Source organism: Ambystoma mexicanum, chromosome 8 (genome assembly GCF_040938575.1).
Source record: "Ambystoma mexicanum isolate Mex_15411 chromosome 8, UKY_AmexF1_1, whole genome shotgun sequence".
Classification (NCBI taxonomy): domain Eukaryota; kingdom Metazoa; phylum Chordata; class Amphibia; order Caudata; family Ambystomatidae; genus Ambystoma; species Ambystoma mexicanum.
This window is the reverse complement of record NC_090929.1, coordinates 33,305,784-33,325,883: the sequence shown is the minus strand read 5'-3', so window position 1 is coordinate 33,325,883 and position 20,100 is coordinate 33,305,784. Positions and strand designations below refer to the sequence as shown.

The window sequence follows — 20,100 nt, the reverse complement described above, 5'->3', positions numbered from 1 at the left end:
TTTTCATGCAGCCTTAGAGATAAGCGGCGTATATGAAAACAGAAGAAAAACAGGGAGCGCCAACGCTTACAACAAAAAATAGAACCAATACAGTGGATGCTGCCCGGTGCTTCCACCAGCACAGCTCTACCGAGATCATTAAAACAGATTTGTGGCAGTAAAAATGTCTACAGCGCTTTACGCCAATAGTTAAAACTACATGAAATCTGCTGCAAGACATGAGAGCAGTTCACTCCGTGTCAATAGAAACCGATGTCTACATCTTCACTGGCTGCTATGCATGTTGGAAAATGTTTTCTTCATTCTCTATATTTATTGAATTTGAAGTGTAAGGTAGTTTTACAATTTTTTTTCTTTTTTTTAAAGGCTTTATCAGTTTTGCGATTAATTTCAAAACAACAACAACAACCTCAAAACAGAGTACGGCGTGCAACAAAGAAGATGCATAGTTATAGGAGTTGAGCAATATTACAATACCTGGGATCAAACCATACAATACACAAGTTCCAGTCCCCTCCCGGATCCACAATCCAACTGGGCACTGTAAGGAACTCATGGTGACAATAGTAAAGACAGACACAAGTGATCACAGGTCGAGGGTGTTTATTGAACAATGAATGCAGGGTGGAAAAACGCCAAACCTAAATCTAAGGTGGGAGCAAGTGTCGACCATCAAATGAAAAATAAGGCCGTCCGAGTGGCATTGTGTCAAAATCAAAGGGCCTATACTAAAGAAAAAAACCTATTGCCAACTAATCACAGAAGGAGTGTGGGGTAGGGTTTCAATAAAGAAAATACATGTTTTAAGTTAGGATGTAGTAGCTTGGGGTCTCCCTCCCCACGTTTTCAGCATGGGACAAGGTGGGACCTTGGAGCACAGCACACGCTCGAGCTTTCTATTCTTGAGCCGACCATTCCGTTTCAGCTAGTACAGTACACGCTCAAGCTTTCTCAGCACGAGCAGATAGTTCCGCTCCAGCTAGCATAGTACACACTTGAGCTTTCTCAGCACGAGCCGGCAGTTCCGTTCCAGCTCTCAGGTTCTTCGATGGTAAAGTCTCTTTTCATTAAAAAAGTCTCTTGCCTTCGAGGCCTTATGTATCCAACAAACAAACACAAACAAAAAGTTATTTTCCTCAGTTCACGTTGGGTGACGGCTTCACCCCTGGATCCCCCCTCTTCCGGGCTTATCGTAATCAACCATTAAATTGAACAGCTTCTTTCTCAATTAACTTTGGGTGACTTTTCAACGTGGATCTCCCTCGACTGGGCTTGACAAGGGGGACAATTCACTTCCACTGGTCTTCCAATACATCTTAATGCCCGTTTTAAACAGAACTTCAGGCTTTGTCCCTGATTGTTCCCTCTCGCCAACTTTTACAGACAGTTCACTGTACTTTGGGACTTTGGACTTTGCCCCTTTGGACTTCGCCCCTTTTTGTGAACATCCCTCCGCCGGGTTCACTCTTGCCAACCTTTTACGAAATGCAGTTCATATATGAACTTTTCACCATGCAGGATTCACCTCCCTTAGCTTTCGCAATCATCTGACGGTCAAAGACTTTTGACAGTACAGAGGATTTTTACAAGACCCCTGTATGACCACTTTGACCTCTTTTCACCTCTTCGCAAGGGCTTCTGGTTACGGTATTCTTTCTAGCATCGGGTAATCGCCCAGAGTTTCCTGCCTGAACACCCATGTGGTGCCGTACTCCTCTCTTGCTGGTTTCCCCCTTCTTTTATCAATGTATTATTAAGCCTTTCAAAGTTCAAATTGGCCGTTGGCTAATTTTTATTCAACACAGTTCGGTTTCTTGTTGATTTCTCTCCTCGACTCACCGGCTGTGATGAACCGCTTACCTTTCTTTATCCTTGGAGTCAAGGTTGGTACCACTGAGACCAATGTCCTTCCCCGGCTTGGTTATCAGCGGAGGAATGTCTTGTGTACTGTAGACATCTGCTGCAACAAATGCTGGCTTTTGTTTGCGGTCTTATGTTTCCATCTGCAGAGGTTTCAGGGGCCTGGGTCGAAAAGGGTCACTTCTTTCCTTGCCACCCTCTCAGTGTTCGCCGTCTATCGCCTCCTTTTGAATTGCCATGCTGAGTTAGCTCTCACATCGTGCGGTCTGCCTGCTCTCGTGCTCCACCTTTTATCCCTGTGGGGAAGGGAGAGGGCCGTCGGGTGTGTGTGTGTGATTCTGATTAGTTGCCTGACTTTGCCTGACCCTTATATTGGGACATGTCAGGTAAACGGCTCTGGTGTTAGTCCATTGTCTTTCGGGTTGTGCAAAAGTGTTTGTGTAGGAAAAGGGTGGGGGGCATGGTTTTGGTATATCCTACGTGGCAGGATGGGAAAAGGTGTTGAAAGGAGGATACCGCGCCTCACCCGACAGTGTCCCACTCCCCAAGGACCCCTCATCCAGGTGATCCTTCCTCACTGGTCCACCCCCAGGAACTGGATCAAATAGCGATGGCTGTGTCCTGGCCACCTGGATGACAGATCCCCGGGGACTAGCCAGGGAGACACCTTCAGGTTTCTGACAGCACCCCCAGAATAGAGGGTATTATATCAAGGAGAAGTGTTGTAGCATTTGTGGCTTCATAGAACAAGCCGGGCATTTCTCGCAGATTTCATGTACAGGGAGCCAAATGGCAGTATATTTAGCAAAGCTGCCTTGTTTCACTGCTCCCACCTTTTCTGCGGTGGCCACTTCCCAAATCTTGTACCACCAGACATTTACCAGTGCCCCCCCTCCCTCCTTGTTCTAAGCCAAAGGTATGCGGGCAGCCTAAAGCAGTTTGGAGATGAAAGTTGCCCGGGCACCACACATGGGATAGATTGAATCCACTGGTCCGGCCCAGAGTACCACCCCCGAATCCAACAGTAGAGATGCCCCTGTTATTTTCCTTATGAGGGCTACCACATCCCGCCAAAAGACCTGTGCCTTTTCGAACGACCACCACCTGTGGAGGTAGTCCCCATTCTGAACACAGCCCTTCCAGCAAAGCGGGGAGTTAGAAGTATCTAACATGTGAAGTCTAGTGGGGAACAGGTACCAATGGTACAACACTTTGTAGTTGTTTTCTTTATTGGTAACGCAACGTGAGGAGGTCGCAGCCCTCTGCCATATCTGCCCCAGGGCCCCTTAGTTGTAGGGCGCCTCAGATCATGCTCCCATTGGGCCATATATGTGAACCTAGTAAAAGGATCGGTTCTGTTTAACAATATATAGATCCTGCAGGTCAATCGAGTCGAGTTGCCCTCCTGCCAAGCAAGCTCCAGCGCCAGCAGGGGCCTCGATCCGGCCTCCCTAGGCTCTGGGTTGGAAATCCATTGACTGAGTTGACAATAACGGAAGTGCTCTGACTCAAGAGTCTGAGCTCCACCTTGCACTCCTCGAATGTCAATGGGGACCCATTCCGATATAGTTGGTGCAATAGAGCCATGCCTCCTCTCTGCCAGTGTGCAAATGCACCCTTTTGACACCAGTGACAAAACGTGGATTAGAAATAAATGTAGTTAAGGGACCCAACCCAACCCACCCCTCACCCCTCTATTGCAATATGATAGGGAGGTCCTGGTAGATTGCAAGAGAAGACCTCTGTGCACCAGATCCAAGGCGTCCATGTTTGGATGTTCCCGCAGGGGAGGGACATCACCGATTGTTCAGTCCTACCCAGAGGGCCCCTCTCTCTGTATCAGTTTGTTAGGTAAGAATTTGTAGTCCAACGGGTGTGGGACTTTACAAGACCTTTCTCTTCGTATTCAGTAACCCACCTTTTAATATAGGCCTGTACTACACAAGTTGGTAGTGTGACTGAGCAGCTAGGCTTATGTTAAAAGGGGTAATGTGAGCTGTAGAGCTGTCAGTAAATACTGGTATCCAAGTAAACACCCACATACTTAGTTATAGTATAAATATTTATTTATATGTATAGACAAGGATGATTACACATTCTTTAAAAAGCAGCAACTAATAGTAACATTAATCCCAAAGTGTGGATTCAATTTCAACAAGAGCAATACAGCAGATGAGTAACCTTAACTGTGCTATACCTATTCCAGCACATTGAGTGAAGTCATATGACATCAGTAATAACATTTATTAGTAATCACCTTTGCAATATTGAGTTAAAAGGAGGGAACAGTTATAGTGCAATCAGAACATACTTTGTACTTAGAAAAACAGTTAGATTCTCCCTGAGGGATGTAGGCAGTCTTTTATCTTAGCAATAATAGTGTTCAACAATTAAAATGTGTAAGGGAACAAGCACTGCCAAAGCCAATAGGTTCAGAAGGGGGTGTTTAGGGAGCCAGGTCAGCCAAGGTCAATTGGCCAGTTCAAAGTTCCGATGCACTCTTTTTAGAACATGTTTTTAAAAAGTCAGTAATTCAAATAGAAAATCACCGAAGCTCAAGAGGAGCCACCTTGAAGAAGCACACGCTGGGAGGCCAGTGCAAGTTAGTTGAGGTCAACTCAAAAGGGGTTTAAAATGGTACTTCCCAAGGTAGGAAGCACTACAATTGGCAAAAGGTAGATGTACCCCAATCCCCATAGTTCCTGTGAAATGAAGAATTGGTTTCATCTGAATGCTTTCTGGATGCAACACAGCAGACCCTTCTTCCTGGCCCTTGGTCGTGGTGATGTAAGGGAGGACGTCTGGTGGGCTCCTGCGGCAGCACTCATGAGAGGGACTCAGCAGCAATGGATTCTCTGCAATTCAGCGGCTCTTTGTGGTTTTGGCGCCTTTTTCTCAGCGCCAAAGAAGAGCGAACAGCTCCGGTTAGAATGTATCTGATCCCTCGGTCCTGGACTTTGGTGAGGGGACTCTGGATGAATTCCTGCTTTTCTAGGGTCCTATGGTTGCTCACAAAGTTTTGGCCGGATTCGCACTTCTGAAGACCATGCACTCGATGATGGTCAGGAGTCCCCGGGCATTGGGATTCTTCAGCTTTGAAAAGTCACAGCAAGTCGGGGGTTCTGCCAAAATGAAGCTTTTCTCAACCCTTAATTCTCTACCAGAGAGTATGGAGCCTAATATGTTAGTCAACGAGTACAACAAAATTATGACCGTAACACTTGATTCCATCGCCCCCTAAGAATTAGACAAAGCAAACCCAAAGTCCACCTTAACTCCTGGTTCACCCCACACTTGAAAACGCTGCAAACGGATAAAAGACGATGCAAGGCCTCATGGAGTTTACTATCCTCGACTGGAAACAAAACCAACCTTAGCAATATATCACTTTACAAGAGAGAAATACTTCTCGCCAAACGAGAAACCTATAATACTAGAATCTTGCAAGCCAACTCAAGCATGAAGGCATTATTTGTAATTTTGACAAATCCTGGTGCTCAAATATTCAGCAAGCACTAATAGAGTTGCCAACCTTCAAGGTAAAATCACAAAAAAAGCCTTCAACTACCATAACTTCATTGAACAACTCCCCTGCGCCTTCTCACAACGCTCCACCTCCACTCCGCTTTAGCTTCTCTAAAATCTCTATTCTCGAGGCTGAAAAAGTCATACTGTCCCTCAAACCTTCGAATTGCCAGGGTGAACAATACCCAGCCCAACTCATTAAGGATGCAGCAAGAGATCTTGCACCTTTTTATAACAAAGGTAATTAATGCCTCATTCTCTTCAGGAACCATCCCAAGTAACCTTAAAGAATCCTGGGTACTCCCTCTCCTTAGAAAACAGACATTAGACCCATCCATACCCACCAACTACCGGCCCATCATAACAGTGCCATTTCTTCTTAAAATAATAGATAAGGTGGCCTATCTACAAATACAGAAGTATCTGGAGACCAACCAACTACTAGGAGCTCGCCAATCAGGTATTCGGCCACAAGATGGTACGGAAACAGCATTAATTGACCTTAAGGCCCAAATCGACAAGCTCAGGGACAAAGGGAAATCAGCCCTACTGCTCCTTCTTGATCTTTCAGCTGCATTTGACTTTGTGGACCACAAGGTCTTCTGCAGCCATCTGGACTCGGCAGTGCATTTCTCTAAGGAAGCCATAGTCTGGATACAATCATTCTTAAGTAACAGGACTATGAGAGTCTTCTCACCCTTAGCAGCCGCAGAAATCATGTGTCTCACCTACATTATACAATATATTGTATAATATATATTTACCATCCCCCTTTTCGATGATCAGGACCATCGTGGTATAACCTACACAAACTATGCAGATGATATCCAGATGCTCCTACCACTCACTGGGGATTACGACAAGGATTTGGCCTTGGTGAATAGGGTATATCATCATCCAGCCATGGATGGCTGCACACGGTCTATGCCTGGATGATGACAAAACTGAGCTCATCATCCTGGGCACCACCTCGAACCTAAAAAAACTTGTCCCTAAATATACCACCTTCAATATCGACAGTAACCCTATCAAAGTAGCCGAAGAGGTAAAAACTCTAGGCTTCTACCTTGATTTCACCCTCTCATTTACCAAACAAGTAAATTTCATGGCTTCCGCCCCTGCATATACCTGCAAATTAATCGGAGCTGGTAAACCATTCTTATCTAAAAATAGTTGTATTATTCTTGCCAGAGCTCTCATTTTGTCAAAACTGGACTACTGTAACTCTCTCTACATTGGGGCCAATAAGCACATTATCAAGAGAATTCAAACTCTCCAGGACAATGCCCTGAGAACTGCCCTGGGAATAGTAAGGAGAGAGCACGTCTCTGAGATTAGGAGACAAAACAATTGGCTATATACCTACGATAAAATCCAGCTGAAAACCGCCTCACTCACTCACAAATGTCTGAACAATGCTACCTCACTGAGAGATTCACTAGAAAATCTTCAACTAGGCCCACTAGAACAGTAAATACTAACTGCCTCATTGTCCCAAGATTTAAACTCTCTAAGGTCGGGGGTTGCAGCTTTCCAGTCAAGGCAGCGCAGCTCTGGAATTCCCTTCCTCCCTCCTTGCGAGCGGATCAAACATACATAAACCTCAGACAGAATTTCATCAACTGGCTTAAGGATAATGACCAGTAATGTCTCGGTCCCACACACCACTGTACTGTAAATAGATTTCAGAAAGTTCTGTTAATTATGCTCCTGTCTGTATAGCCCTTTTACTGATTGCCTGTATCTACCTTCATTTATACATGATGTATTTGTATGTATCTGTATTTTCTGGATTTGTATTTCATTTGCCAATGTGTAACCTAAGCTGAAAGACTTCCTGTTTCCTATGTGCCCTGATACCCTAGGGTCTGGCGCGCAATATAAATAAATAAATAAATAAACAAACAAACAAGGCTAGTTGGTCCCACCAGCCCAAGGGAGGAAGTCGTCCCGTACGGGTCTTCTCGGTCGAAAACAAAAGTAGGGTCAGCACAGCTGCAGGGCTTCACCTGGCACTTTGCTGTCCAGGAGGGTGCTGCTGGTGTCTTTACGTCTTCTTTGTCGGATGTTGTGGTCGAGACTGCCTCTAGTCCCAAAAATCTCACATTGTAAGCAAGTTCCCATTCATTCACACCCCTACGCTGTCAATCGCCCAGCAGGGCGGCTGCCCTTCTAGACAGCCAGCCAGCCAATCGGAACTGGTTTCACTCAGGCACACCTAGAGACAAAGGACAGGGATGCTTCGGGACCCTCCCTCACTTCCTGCCTTTCCAGGCACACTGGAGCCTGGGCGGGCTTCAGGGCTGAAGCCCGCCAAAGGCAAAATGCACAAAGGACTCAAACCCGATTCAAACAGAGTAAAAGCCCAGAAGAAACTAACTGACAAGAAATGGCGAAAAAAGAGGCATCAGCCTGCAGATACATGGCACCAGGTAGTAAAAAAGAAACCACTGCCACCATCCATTCAAGTTAGTGTAACGGAATGTTACATGTGAAGTGGGATAAAGGAGTTACTATGTAACCATCCAGCACTCCACATAGTGTAGTGTGTGCTGGGCCCACAAAAGAAAAGGTAAGTAAGACGGGAGTCATCTTCCTATTCTTGGGAACTGTAGCTCACCCAAGAAAATGTAGTTCAACATTAAGAGAAGTCCAAGGGACTTCAGTGGCACTGCACAAAAGTTGTCTGTGTCACCATGCAAAAAGCACATGCCTATGGAGTTTACCAGACTCCATTAAACAGTAAGAAACACACAAATCCTAGTCAGAAAAAACACATGAGTGAGAAAAAATACCCACTCGGGAAGTAAAAGAGCTGGGGGTCTCTGTAAGGTTAAAGGGGATCGGCACAGAAATTAACATTCTCCCTAACACTGTCCCAGAGTTGTAGTTTGCATTTTTAAACATTTGATAAACGTAAAGAATACTGTTTCTCACATTTTAGAATAATCTTTATTGTTGTAGCCCCCTCTGCATTTTGACCATTGAACACTAGGCTGTGCATTGTGCAACATATTATAAAAATACTTTTGACAAGTATACAAACCGTGTGATTGTCTCCCTAGCCTGAACAGTTAACACAGTTGTAATTGCATTCAGCAAACGCATGTTTTCAAAAGTAAAAAAGATAGTTTTTCACGTTGAGTTTCCCAAATGAATTGAGAATTAATAAGTAAGCTCTACAGATATGTCTGGATCAGTGTGGCATGAGTACTGCGGTGTCGTTGGGAGCATTCTTACTGCCTTATGTGACGAGGTCCTCTGCTTGACCGCAGGAACTGACAATGTGGTGCCCCTGTGCAGCAACAACATTATGTTTACCCTTACCAGCCCAGTCCTGGCTCCACACCAACCAGGGGGAATGTGTAGGGGTCAGGAAGAATATATAGAATATATTGTTAAAGGAAGAGTAGCTGTCCCCAGTAGTGAGAGAAACAGGCGGCCGGCAGTGGTAGGACCAACTAGTGCCATTCACAATAGCTGCCCCACCTGATGTAGCCCCCCATATACTCCACCCTTGGCCAGCCTCTGGAAGTACGTAGAGTCTACCAATTGCCAGCAAACCCCTACCTGTCCAGATGTATTCTGTGTCGCTGTGAGCCAACACCGGGATGAGGTGAAGGGACAATATAAGAAATTGCTCCAGTCGAGAAGTAAGGAGGATAATTTGGAGGTGGAGGAAGGAGTCTGGAGCAGGAACAAGGTAGTGATTAGAGAGCGGGGGTGATGGAGCAGGGGAGTGTAGGGGAGACCAAGAGTGGAGATTGGAGAAAGGAGAGCGCCGGGAAAGGGGGGGTCTGTAGTGAAGCAGAGGAAGGAATAGGAGTAAAGGGAAGTAGGAAGGAAGTAAAACCAGGCGTGGCACTACGGGAGGGAGTAAGAAAGGTTGCATGAATTCCGGAGTTGAGATAAGTAATAAAAACAGTGAAGATTGGCGTGGAGATTCAGTAGGTGCTATTGAATAGGATGAGGAGATTAGATTGTGGATAAGTTATCGAGGGGTAGGTGGAAGTACCAGTGAAGAGGGGATCAGCTCAAAGGAGGATGGGAAGAGGCCCCAGGAGGAGTTGCCAAGGTAGCAGGAGGTTGAAGAGCTGACAAAAAGAATGTCGAAAAGGAGCCGAGAGGTCAGGCAGTCAGCATCCAACTAAGGTGATTAGACTTTAGGCCTTACTAACATGGGAGTCCTTCTATAAGGACGTAGGTGAGAAACCTGTAGAGGCTTTCTGGCCAGAAGAGTCCACAAACTGTTTGTAGAAGCTCTAGGATTGTAAGGACCGGCTCGGGGAGAAGCGAGGAAGCTAGAGGGGAAGGAGTCAAAGGAAGTAGAGGATTGCCAGGAAGGAGGGAAGTGCCCAAAGGGGTCCAACATCCAGCCAACATTGGGCCAGACTGTACCCTAATAAAGTTCAGCTGATGTCTGTCTTCAGTAGTCGAGATGAGTGGGTGTGAACTCTGTCATCTTAAATATGCAATCTGCTGCAGCCGATTGGTCGCCTGCAATAAGGCGACTCAAAGCCAGAATGAAGGGGTTGTATTTTAACAGGAATTAGGTTTGACTGGGTTATCTGGGAGTAAACCAAAACAAATTGAATCTTTCCTAGGACTGCATTCCACTGTTCTTCCCAGAGCTGTGACCCCCTGGCGGTGAATGAAGATTCACTCGCAGTCTGAGATTTTGAAGGCCTAGCACTTCTTTCTCAGCTGTGATGTCTTTCTTGCCATGATATTGCTTGTGTTCTCTTCTTCATTACCTTTGCGCCACCGCAGTTGGGCTGTGAATCATCTGGGCTGGGCTACTCATCCGACTCTTTAGGATCGTTGTCAGGATCCCCTTAGCCCAAGGAGGGTTTGTGATTTGCCTCTTTTCAGTCTTCAAATGGTCTTGTCCCAGTCCCCTCCATCTAGTCAAGTGTCTCTTATTTGCTTTTTTTCTTAGCTCCTTTTTCTAACCTATAATAGCTTTCCTCTTTTCCACCTGGATGTTTCAGTGCCCACTTGCTTCCCCCTCCATTCTGCTACTCTCTGCCTCTTGCTTGATAGTCTTCTGTAGCCTGGTTGTTGCCCCCTCCACGTCTTTCTATAATATTCTTCTTGCCACCGCTCATGCATTCCGTTGCCCCTCCTCCCTCTGCTGTTCAAATCACCTTCTTTTTTGCTCTGGTCACTCCTCGCCTTTGCCGTTTATCTTCTCGTGGGTCTATTTTGCTTCACTTGCCTTGCAACTCCTAACTCCCATACTTATGACTTTTTAGCCCCTTTTATTTTGAAGCAAGCTGGCCTGCTGACATGCTGATTGCATGATACAATTCAGTTGGGGTCGGTCCAGACTGGGCCTTATGATTGGCCAGATCCATGGTAAAATACCGAACGCCCAGCTGCACAGATGTTAGTGGTGCACAGGTTGACGAAACCAGGCATTAACACTTTAACATGGACAGGTGCCATCTTTGTTTTATCCTGCTGTTGGGCATGGCCGCTCGTTGGAGGCTTACGATCTGACATCCATGCCACAGGTGTTAGTTGGCTTCTATGTTACAGGTTGCGCTTTGCATACTCTAGCTACAAACGCTCACAAACCGCTTTGCCCAAGAGCGTACCACTCAAATATTGTCTCTGTAAAAATCCAGGTTGTTACATTTCCACTGTTTATGTGGCTGGAACATGTAGTAGCTGCCCAAAGGGAAGAGTTAGACTGAGGCTTACTGATTAACGTTTCTTGCCGGCACGTTAGTGAGAACTGTAACTTTGTTACAAGTACCTTTTTCCCCAATGTCTGAAACTGGGACTTACTGTCTGGTGTTTGGGTTCTTTACCCAGGTGGAAAAAGGGGATTTTGGCCCTGCCAAATCCTAAAGACCCAGTGAAGACTAAAGGATATCCGAGACGGGCTAGCTGGTCTGGTAGGACATGTAAGAATACTTGCCTATGAGTGTGTACCATGTGGCATAGTGCAAGCTCGATTCAGTGGAGTCTAAGCTACAATAAGTGTGAACAGTGAGATGAGAGTCTTGTGGCTTAAGGTAACAACCCTGAGATAACACGAGGACAGTTCTTTATGAAATTCCCTGTACTGGTTTAGTTCTCCCGACATCTCACCCTGTTTCAAGAAGGCTTGTCCACCTTGGATTGAAATTTGCGAATTGATGAACAGGGGCTAAATGCAGATCCTGGGTATTGGGAGTCACCCGGTAGTCGGAAGCTACTTCTGACAAACCAGGAGCTATTGCACAGTGCATCGCAAATCTAACTTGAGCATGAGATGCAAACGCAACATATCTGTCTCCGATGTATGGTCTAGTCTGATTTGGATGTCCCTTAGATTTGTCTTTTATTCAAGTTATTATCACATATGTATCTTTGTTCAGCACCAGTTGACCTGGGGAGTTAGAAGTAGCTCCTGGTAACTATTGGTTTCAAGCTAACCAGGATTTTGGGCTAGAAGCGGGAGCTGAATGGTTCACTGTGCCCATGAATTCGGAACTCTGCTTCAATCATCGTTCTGATCTCAACAAACCTAGTGGTTTTAGTGCTTATTTCTGTCTCAAGCTGTTTGTTGATCTTTCGATTTGTGATACCTTTGGAACATACTTCAGATAGACCTGGCTGTCCTCAACCTTCAGTTGTCAGAAGACTTGGCTCTTCAGAACTAACCTTATCCCCTCCTCTGGACTGCCTTTCACTCTTTGCGCCCCTCTGGCATCCTACATGAGAACTTTGAAGTTACCCTTGACAGACATGTAGAGTTACAAGCAAACAATTAAGAGATTTGTTCATTTTGCAACTCGCAACATGCAAAAAATAGGTCCCACACATGCCAAAGGGACATGGACGCATGCAAAGTGGGGGGGCTAGGCAGTGTGCGAATAAGAAAGGGATGATTACAAAGAGGTCCTGATTGTTAGGTAGCCAGCCCTTCATGGCCCAGTAGAGCTAGTGTTCCAGGGCCCAACTAATCCTGTTCTGTTGCCTACTGAGCGACCTGTAGTCTCTCGACTGCTTGTTATGGCATGCTTGAGCTTGGCATGTGCCAGTGCCCCGGTACGGCATCCTCCGTTTCATAGCTCGCCTACCTCTAGCTTACCTCAGTTCTGGGGGCCGGGAGGGCTCCATGTATTTTTTACCCCCGATGTGTCTTCATCCTCGATATCCATTTTAGAATCGTCATTGTTTTTTTATTCAGAACAGCAGCAAAATGCACCCACCCCACCCTGCAGCCCAAACTAACCCCCAACCTCACTCCTAAAAATATGGTATCCCATTTCCCAAACTTAATATCTGCTTTTTTATTTTTTTTATTCTAGATTGTAGGTGAATTTCTTGGCAATGGATTCTCAATGACATCACTGTGTGCCTTCTGGGAGACCACCATGTGTTTCCAGACCCCTTCGTAGGTTTGCAAGGGGCCCCTCCCCCAATTCTTACAGCATTATTTCTGACAAAGATGGGTCCACTATGCAGCAGTGTTGGTGTCACTGTAAGCTTCGGCTTTACTTCACAATCTTCTGGTGATAGCAGCTTATGGAGGTACCAATTAAAAGGCCTTAAGCCCCCTGGCCACCCTCCAAATGATGCATGATATTGGACTGCCATCAACCAGACCTGCAGCCACTGAGGTCTAGGGGTGGTTCTCCACAGGGAAAAGGTCAATTTCTTTTGTCCCAGGTTTGCAGTCGGCTGGCTTTAAGGAGCACCCCGAATAGTATATTAAATGCCAAAGATTCTGGGGACCTAGAGACCTTTACAGCATGAACCCCTGAACTGCTTTAGATGGCAAAGGTGGGCGGCTTTGCTTTGTTTGTGGGTCTTAATGTATTGAATGGCTTCCAGCGCTGCTTATGTTGGGGGTCATGGTTTGGTGAACTTGGGTGGGGGGGGGGTTGCTGTACCTAGGATGGTAGCGGGTCGGAGCAGGTTGCATGTAACAGGCTTAGGTTGGTCTGAGCTCTTCTTTATATAAGCCACTCGGCCCACTCGGTTTCCATGGTTCCTGTTGGGCTGGGTTGCTTGGGGTTGTGCTTTACTGAGAGTAGGTTGTTTCATGCTGTATCTAGTGTGGTGGGGGTGTCGCATGTACTGTGCTTGGATTTGTATCTGCCCATGTTTGTATGAGTCGCTTTGCCTCCCCTCCCCTCTGCTTCTATGGTTCCTGTGCCGCAACCTGCCTTGGGTTAAGGGTCTCTATATGTTTGGATGGTCTATCCCTGCATGGGATTTGAACAGGGTGGGGTGGGGGGCTGTGTAGATGTAGAGTGGATTAGGACTTCATGTATTGGTTTGGTTGTTAGTAGCTCCCCCTGCTGTAACTCCCCTATACGACCCCTATATTTTGGTTCCTGAAGGGCAGTCTTGTCTGATGTGATTTTTTTCATGTATGTGGTTTACTTCTTGCAGTTCACAGAGGAGAAGTTGGGGCACTCGGAAAAGACGGAGCTTGATGCACATTTTGAGAACCTCCTGGCTCGAGCCGACACCACGAAGAACTGGACAGAGAAGATATTGAGACAAACTGAGGTTTTACTGCAGCCAAACCCCAGTAAGTTCAGCAGGAAGAGGGTTGTGCGTGGGTACCACTAAAGAGAATATGGAAATACTTGTTTCACAATGTATGGGGGGAGTGGGTTGGGGAGGATTCAAATTGTGTTTTGGCTCAGAAAACAGTTTGGGTCTCCTCACTACTTTGGGGTTTGCTTTGATCTTCTTGCCACAGTTGGACTGGAGTCTTTGCTTACAGTCTACTTGTTTTATTGGGGGTTTGGTTGTTCGTATGTCTGATGCTGTGGGTCTCTTTCCATCTTTGCTTGTTGAAGTAGCATTGTTTTCCTCCCACTGTCTGGGTCTCTGTCACAGTGGGACCTGCATCTTGCTATGTTTCTTGTTTGGTTTGATTCTGCATGATGAATGTCTATGCTTGCTCTGTGTGCCGGTGAACTCATTGCTCTGTCTCGATCATTGTGTATATTGCAGTGCTTCATCTCGATGATGGAGTGGCGTGCATGCATTCTGTGTACGTCTCAGTGCTGGAAAGTTGTAGCTGCTCATTGTGCACGTCTCAATGCTAGTTAGGTGAGAATGCTTTGTGTGCTTCTCCAAGTCTGCACATTATGCCTGTTGGGTATGCATGTGTCCATTTTGACGGGTTGTGTGTATGTTTTAATGCGCGTTGTTTGCCGTCCTGTGTTTCTCATTGCTTGTGTGGAATATCTGTTCTGTGTACGTGTGTGCATGTTTCAGCACTGACTGAGCGTCCCTGCTCAATATTGGCAGGGTGTGCATGCCATGTGCATATTTTACAACTGATGTTGTGTGCTTGCTTCATCTCTGCCGCTGAGGTGTGCTTTCCTGTGCATGTCTCAGTACTGCTGGCATGGCTATGCTTTCTGAATGTCCTAGTACACCCAGGATGTGCATGCTAGGTCCCTTTTCCAGCGTGTGTACACGCAAGGTGCACTCACATGTGCTGTCTCCTCCCTTTTCAAGGTACTCGTGTGGAAGAATTCCTTTATGAGAAGTTGGACCGCAAGGTGCCGTCCCGGATCACCAATGGGGAGCTGCTTGCCCAGTACATGACCGAGGCTGCCGGGGAGTTTGGTCCTGGGACCCCGTATGGTGAGAGAACTAGGGTTTCAGAAGTGGATGACCTTTGAACTCTTAGCCATGTAGTGGACTATCTGCAGCAGCATTTGCTGCTAGTAGTACCTGTGGTGGGTCCTCTTCTGTAAACTGTGTGTTTGGATTCCTTTGCTACTCCAGCTCTGTATCCAGTATGGATTGGTTGTGGCAGCGATTGGACTCCTCATTAATGCTTCACTGATTTCTCAGCCTGCTGATCCCTGGCTTAATAGAAATGCACCCAGAAAGCATTTTCATCCTCCATATCTCGGTCTAATCTGTTTAGCTTTTTAAACTAATGGTAATCTCTACTGCCAAGTCTTTGTTTGGTGCACATGCCAGCCCCCATGCCCATCACATTAAAAAAAGCAAACCAGACTTGCTATCCAGGGTGCAGGAGCGAGGCAGGAAAGGGTGGCCTTTACATAGGTATGTGGCACTAGGGCAGGCACGGTCTGTGATTAAGAAGGACCCTGATCCCTGGCATGAGAGGCAGAGCTTCATCTAAGATCCAACACTGGGCATGAGAAGATGTGAGTTATTATTGGCTTTGCACTGGTGTATGGCAGAGGTTGTTGGTTGCATTCAGAGTTCAGCATTGTCACAGCGGAGTTGAGAGGGATGGTGTAATCTAGTGCTCATCATTGGCCTAAGAGGGAGGTGCGATACATCCAGGGCACATCACTGGGGCAGGGGAGGGTTGGGATATATCCGGGCTTAACTTTAGGGCTGAAGTTTGGCGAGACCTGTCCAGGACTCTGCATTTATGCAGGAAAGGGATGCAATATATCTGAGTCTCAACACTAGGGCCCAGCAAGGAGGCAGGAGAGGACGGGCGCTATCAAGAAGATTGCACTGGGGCGAGAGAAGACCGGCGTTGACCAGGACTCGTGGATGATGATGATGATACCAAAGCCTCTGTGTGCCCTCTCACCATTGAGGTGGTGATTCCTGAGAACAGTAAATACCTACAGTGTGTTTTTGGTCTTTGTCTGGCGTTCGAGTGCCAGTGATTTAGGATAAATAATGAAGGTAAAGGAATAGGCGACTGCTCTGGGGGTGGTGGGGTGCTAGGAACTGACAAATCGGGCAGAGTTTGGGTATACAGGTTAAAGGTGAGGAGAAAAGCGAGACCTAGATAGCCCCAAAGGATAGTGGGTGGACAGTTTGAATACACTTGGGCGGTGGGCGGGGGAGGGAGGTACCTGCATTGCATGGTGAACAAGCTTACCTTAAGGAGGTGAGGGAGGAACCAAGGACATTTTAGAGTGTGGGTTGCTAAGTTCAGTACTTTGAATGGGGCCAATGAGTAGAGGAAGGCCAGGAAGCAGGCTAGAGCAGTAGACTAGTCGGCTGAAGACCAGTGGAAATCATAGTCTTGGTCCAGTGGATGTAAGGGTTGATTCTGCCCATATCCAGCATACTTTTTCTGGCCGTCGTGGCAGAATAGTTGAACGCCTAATTCACTATTGAAGAGGACCCCAAAGATAATTGGCAGGAGAGAAGGGTGGGGCATTGGAAACTGGTAGTTGGACATTTTAGAAGAGTTTAGTTAAAGTGCCAGTTAATGATTTATGGGAGAGAGAGTTGTCTATAGGGGATGGTGAATCGGGAATGAAGGATGGGGAGGAGAAAGTGTGTGTCTTCAGCAAATTGGTGCTGTCAAAAGTCAAAGGGAGAAGTTAGTTTACCAAGATAGAATGTGCAGTATGAAGAGTAGTTGACCAGAAAACACAGTTGGGCATTCCCCTACCATGAAGGGTGTGATTGGAGTTGCCAGTGTCGTGCGATGGAACAGGCCATTCTGATAGGAAGAGGTACAGTCAAGGGCAGAGCACTGGATGCTGAAGTTGGAGAGAGGGGCGATGGAAATTCTCGAAGGCAGCAGACTGATGAGTGAGGATGAGGATCGATGAACCTGTGGAGTTGTGAGCACCTTGGGGGGATATGCGCGAGTGCTGCTTCCATGAGCTGCCTGATGTGGAACTCCGATGGGTGAATGCTGCAAGGTTTGTTGGTTTCCGTGTAAAAAGTGATACTATTAACACTGTTTCCAGAATTTGAGTAGTGTGGGAGGAAGGAGATAAGCAGACAGTTGAGATAGCAGAGTGCATATGTATGGTTTTATATTTTATTTTTATTTTCAGTAATGGGTATGGCAGTTCTTATTTTGCTTCTGGGACCTTCCCAGTTCAGTGCACAAGAGAGGGTAAGCAGAGGGCAGAGATAGGAGCATTGTTAGTGGTGATGGGTCCTTTGTGATCGTCTATAAGGGATACCAATCCACAGGAGCACAGGATTGGTGTCAGAAGAGTAGAAGGGTAGTTGGAGGGTGTGATCGTTCACAGGCCAAAGTATCTCCCACCCCACCCTGATTCTAGTGGCTTTACATCTCCTTGCCTTCAACTCTGCAGTCCATCCCAATGGAACCACACGAAAAGAGATTAGATCACCCCCCTTCAACCTGCTAATCATGGCTCCTAATGCTAGTAGCCTTGCCCTTTACAAATACCACTCTGGCAAGCTGACTGGGGACCTTACCATGATCCCATGTACCACGACTAACATAAATCTTAAACTGCTTGCTAGACTTCCTACATTATACAAGCCTCTGACCAGATCTCTACCTCCTACTAACAAGAAAACCAATTGCCACCGCACCATCACCTCCAATACTGCTAAAGGGCCTACCATCCCATATGCTCCCTGTGCCATTACCATGCAGACTACTACTACGGCACATACTAGCCTGACTCCGCTCTCAACTGTAGCCAAATTCGGTAATCAGCCCCTCAAAGGAGCTCTCCTTAATTCTAGGTCCCTAGTGGCTCATGCTATTGACATAGCCGACTTAATCACAGAACACAAGCTGGACTTCCTAGCCATAACGGAATCTTGGCTGCATAACGCTGCAGGACCTACACTCATGTTAGCCATCCCGGAAGGATACACTATCTCCAGACAAGATAGAGATGGTTCCGGAGGTGACAGAATAGCTATCATCTCCAGAATAAGCTTATCTATGAGATTAGTCTCTCCCCAAACCATGCAATCATGCAAATCCCTCTCTATCAAGCTCCCACTAAACTCCCAATCACTCACCATGCACGTAATATACAGACCTCCTGGGCCCATTGGAACATTTGAGGAGGACCTGCATAATATACTTGCTAATAATCTCAAACCTACCTCCCAAGTACTGCTCCTTGGTGACTTTAATTTAGGATTTAATGATCCCTCAGACAAGCCAGCCTCACAAATTGCCAACTCCCTAAACGCACTAGGAATAATACAAAAAGTAAACTAACCTACCTATATCGAGGGAAGAACATTGGACTGGGTAGCGGAATACAACTGCACAGCTACTATTACCTCTGTTTCTCCCCTTTCATGGACTGACCACTCCCTCGTATCCATAACTCTAACTACCACCAGACCCATAATCGCAGCCCCTCAAGTAGCACCACCGTGCCTAACTAGAATGAAAAAGAACATCACATTGGACACTGTGATCCCTCACATTCTTCCCACCCTAAACGCCCTGCCGGATAATCTAGACCCTAGCTCTTTGGTACTGGAATATAATGCAATTATGCTCTCCACATTGGACAAAGTTGCCCCTCTCAAACTGAGACCAAGCAAAGCCAAAGCTCACCTTAACAAATGGTTCACTCCACAACTAAAGGACTTGCGACTATTAAAAAGAAAATGTGAAACCGCCTGGTGACTTTGCCCTTCTAGTGAGAATAAAAAGAAGCTAACCTCCACGGCACTTCATTACAAAAATGAAATCTGTTCAGCAAAACGCAACTCATATAATGAACGCATCGCCAATTCCAATTCCAGTATCAAGGAACTATTCACAATACTAAGAGAACTAGAGTCTCCTATCTCCACACCTGATATTTGTATCAAAAACAAAACCTGGTGCTCAGAAATCCAACTAGCTTTAACCAATAAAATAAACACCCTACAAACCAAAATAAAAAACAAAAAAAGACGCTTTGAACCTACCACAGCCATCCAGCTCCCCTTCACCGAATAAAAAACATTGATCAAAATAACAGATTCCGATTCACCAAAACTTCCATTCTAGAAGTTGAAAAAACCATCCTGTCACAAAAACCTTCGAATTGTAAAGGAGAGGAGATGTCTGCCCTGCACACATCATAAAAGATGCCGCGAGAGACCTCTCTCCGTTTATTTCCGAGCTAATCAACGCCTCATTTGCCTCTGGCACCATCCCAGTCAACCTTAAACAATCCTGGGTGCTCCCACTTCTAAAAAAGCAAACTCTTGACCCACTCATTGCCACAAACTACCACCCCATCACGACGGTACCTTTTCTCCTTAAGATCCTGGACAAAGTTTCGTGCTCGCAGATCCAAAAATACCTTGAGTTACATGAACTCCTGGGGGGTCAGACAATCAGGCTTCCGTCCGCTACATGGGACGGAAACTGCCTTGATAGATCTGAAAACACAAACTGATGAATTGAGAGACAAAGGGAGGACTGCACTATTACTGTTACTCCATCCCTCAGCTGCTTTTGATTTGGTGGATCACAAGGTCCTCTGCAGGAGGCATCTTGACTCAGCAGCCCACTTCTCCACAGATGCTGTTAAATGGATAGAATCCTTCCTTAGCGATAGAACTATCAGTGTATTCTCCCCTTCAGCAGCTGCCAATCCCACCCCAATCGTGTGCGGGGTCCCCCAGGGCTCCTGCGTGTCCCCAACTTTGTACAACATATTCACCAAGCCATTGTTCGATGATTTGGACCTTCTGGGAATCACCTGTACGAATTACGCAGATGATACACAGATTCTCCTCCCACTTTCCGGGGATCATAGCATGGACCTGGCTCTGGTGAATAGGATCTACCTCATCATTCAGGCATGGATGGCCTATGCCTGAATGATGACAAGACAGCTGATAATTTTGGGCACCCCTTCCAATGTCTCCAAACTAGGTCATGAATATGCCTCCTTTATCATTGATGGCAATAACATTATAGTCTCAAGAGGTAAAAACCCTAAGATTTTACTTGGACGCCACAATGTCTTTTAATAAACAACTGAAATCACTGGCCTCTATTACTGC

The 20,100-nt window shown here is 46.2% G+C and overlaps 1 protein-coding gene across 6 annotated transcripts in view; it reads left to right on the top strand.

Annotated features, from left to right (window-relative positions):
- SH3GLB2 (SH3 domain containing GRB2 like, endophilin B2) overlaps positions 1-20,100 on the top strand; it is a 224,899-nt gene that overhangs the window by 90,600 nt on the left and 114,199 nt on the right. For all 6 annotated transcript variants that reach the window (XM_069609211.1, XM_069609210.1, XM_069609208.1 and 3 more), the window contains exons 2-3: positions 13,780-13,921; positions 14,866-14,994. In XM_069609211.1, the coding sequence (XP_069465312.1) occupies positions 13,780-13,921; positions 14,866-14,994 (271 nt within the window). The remainder of the gene's footprint in view (positions 1-13,779; positions 13,922-14,865; positions 14,995-20,100) is intronic.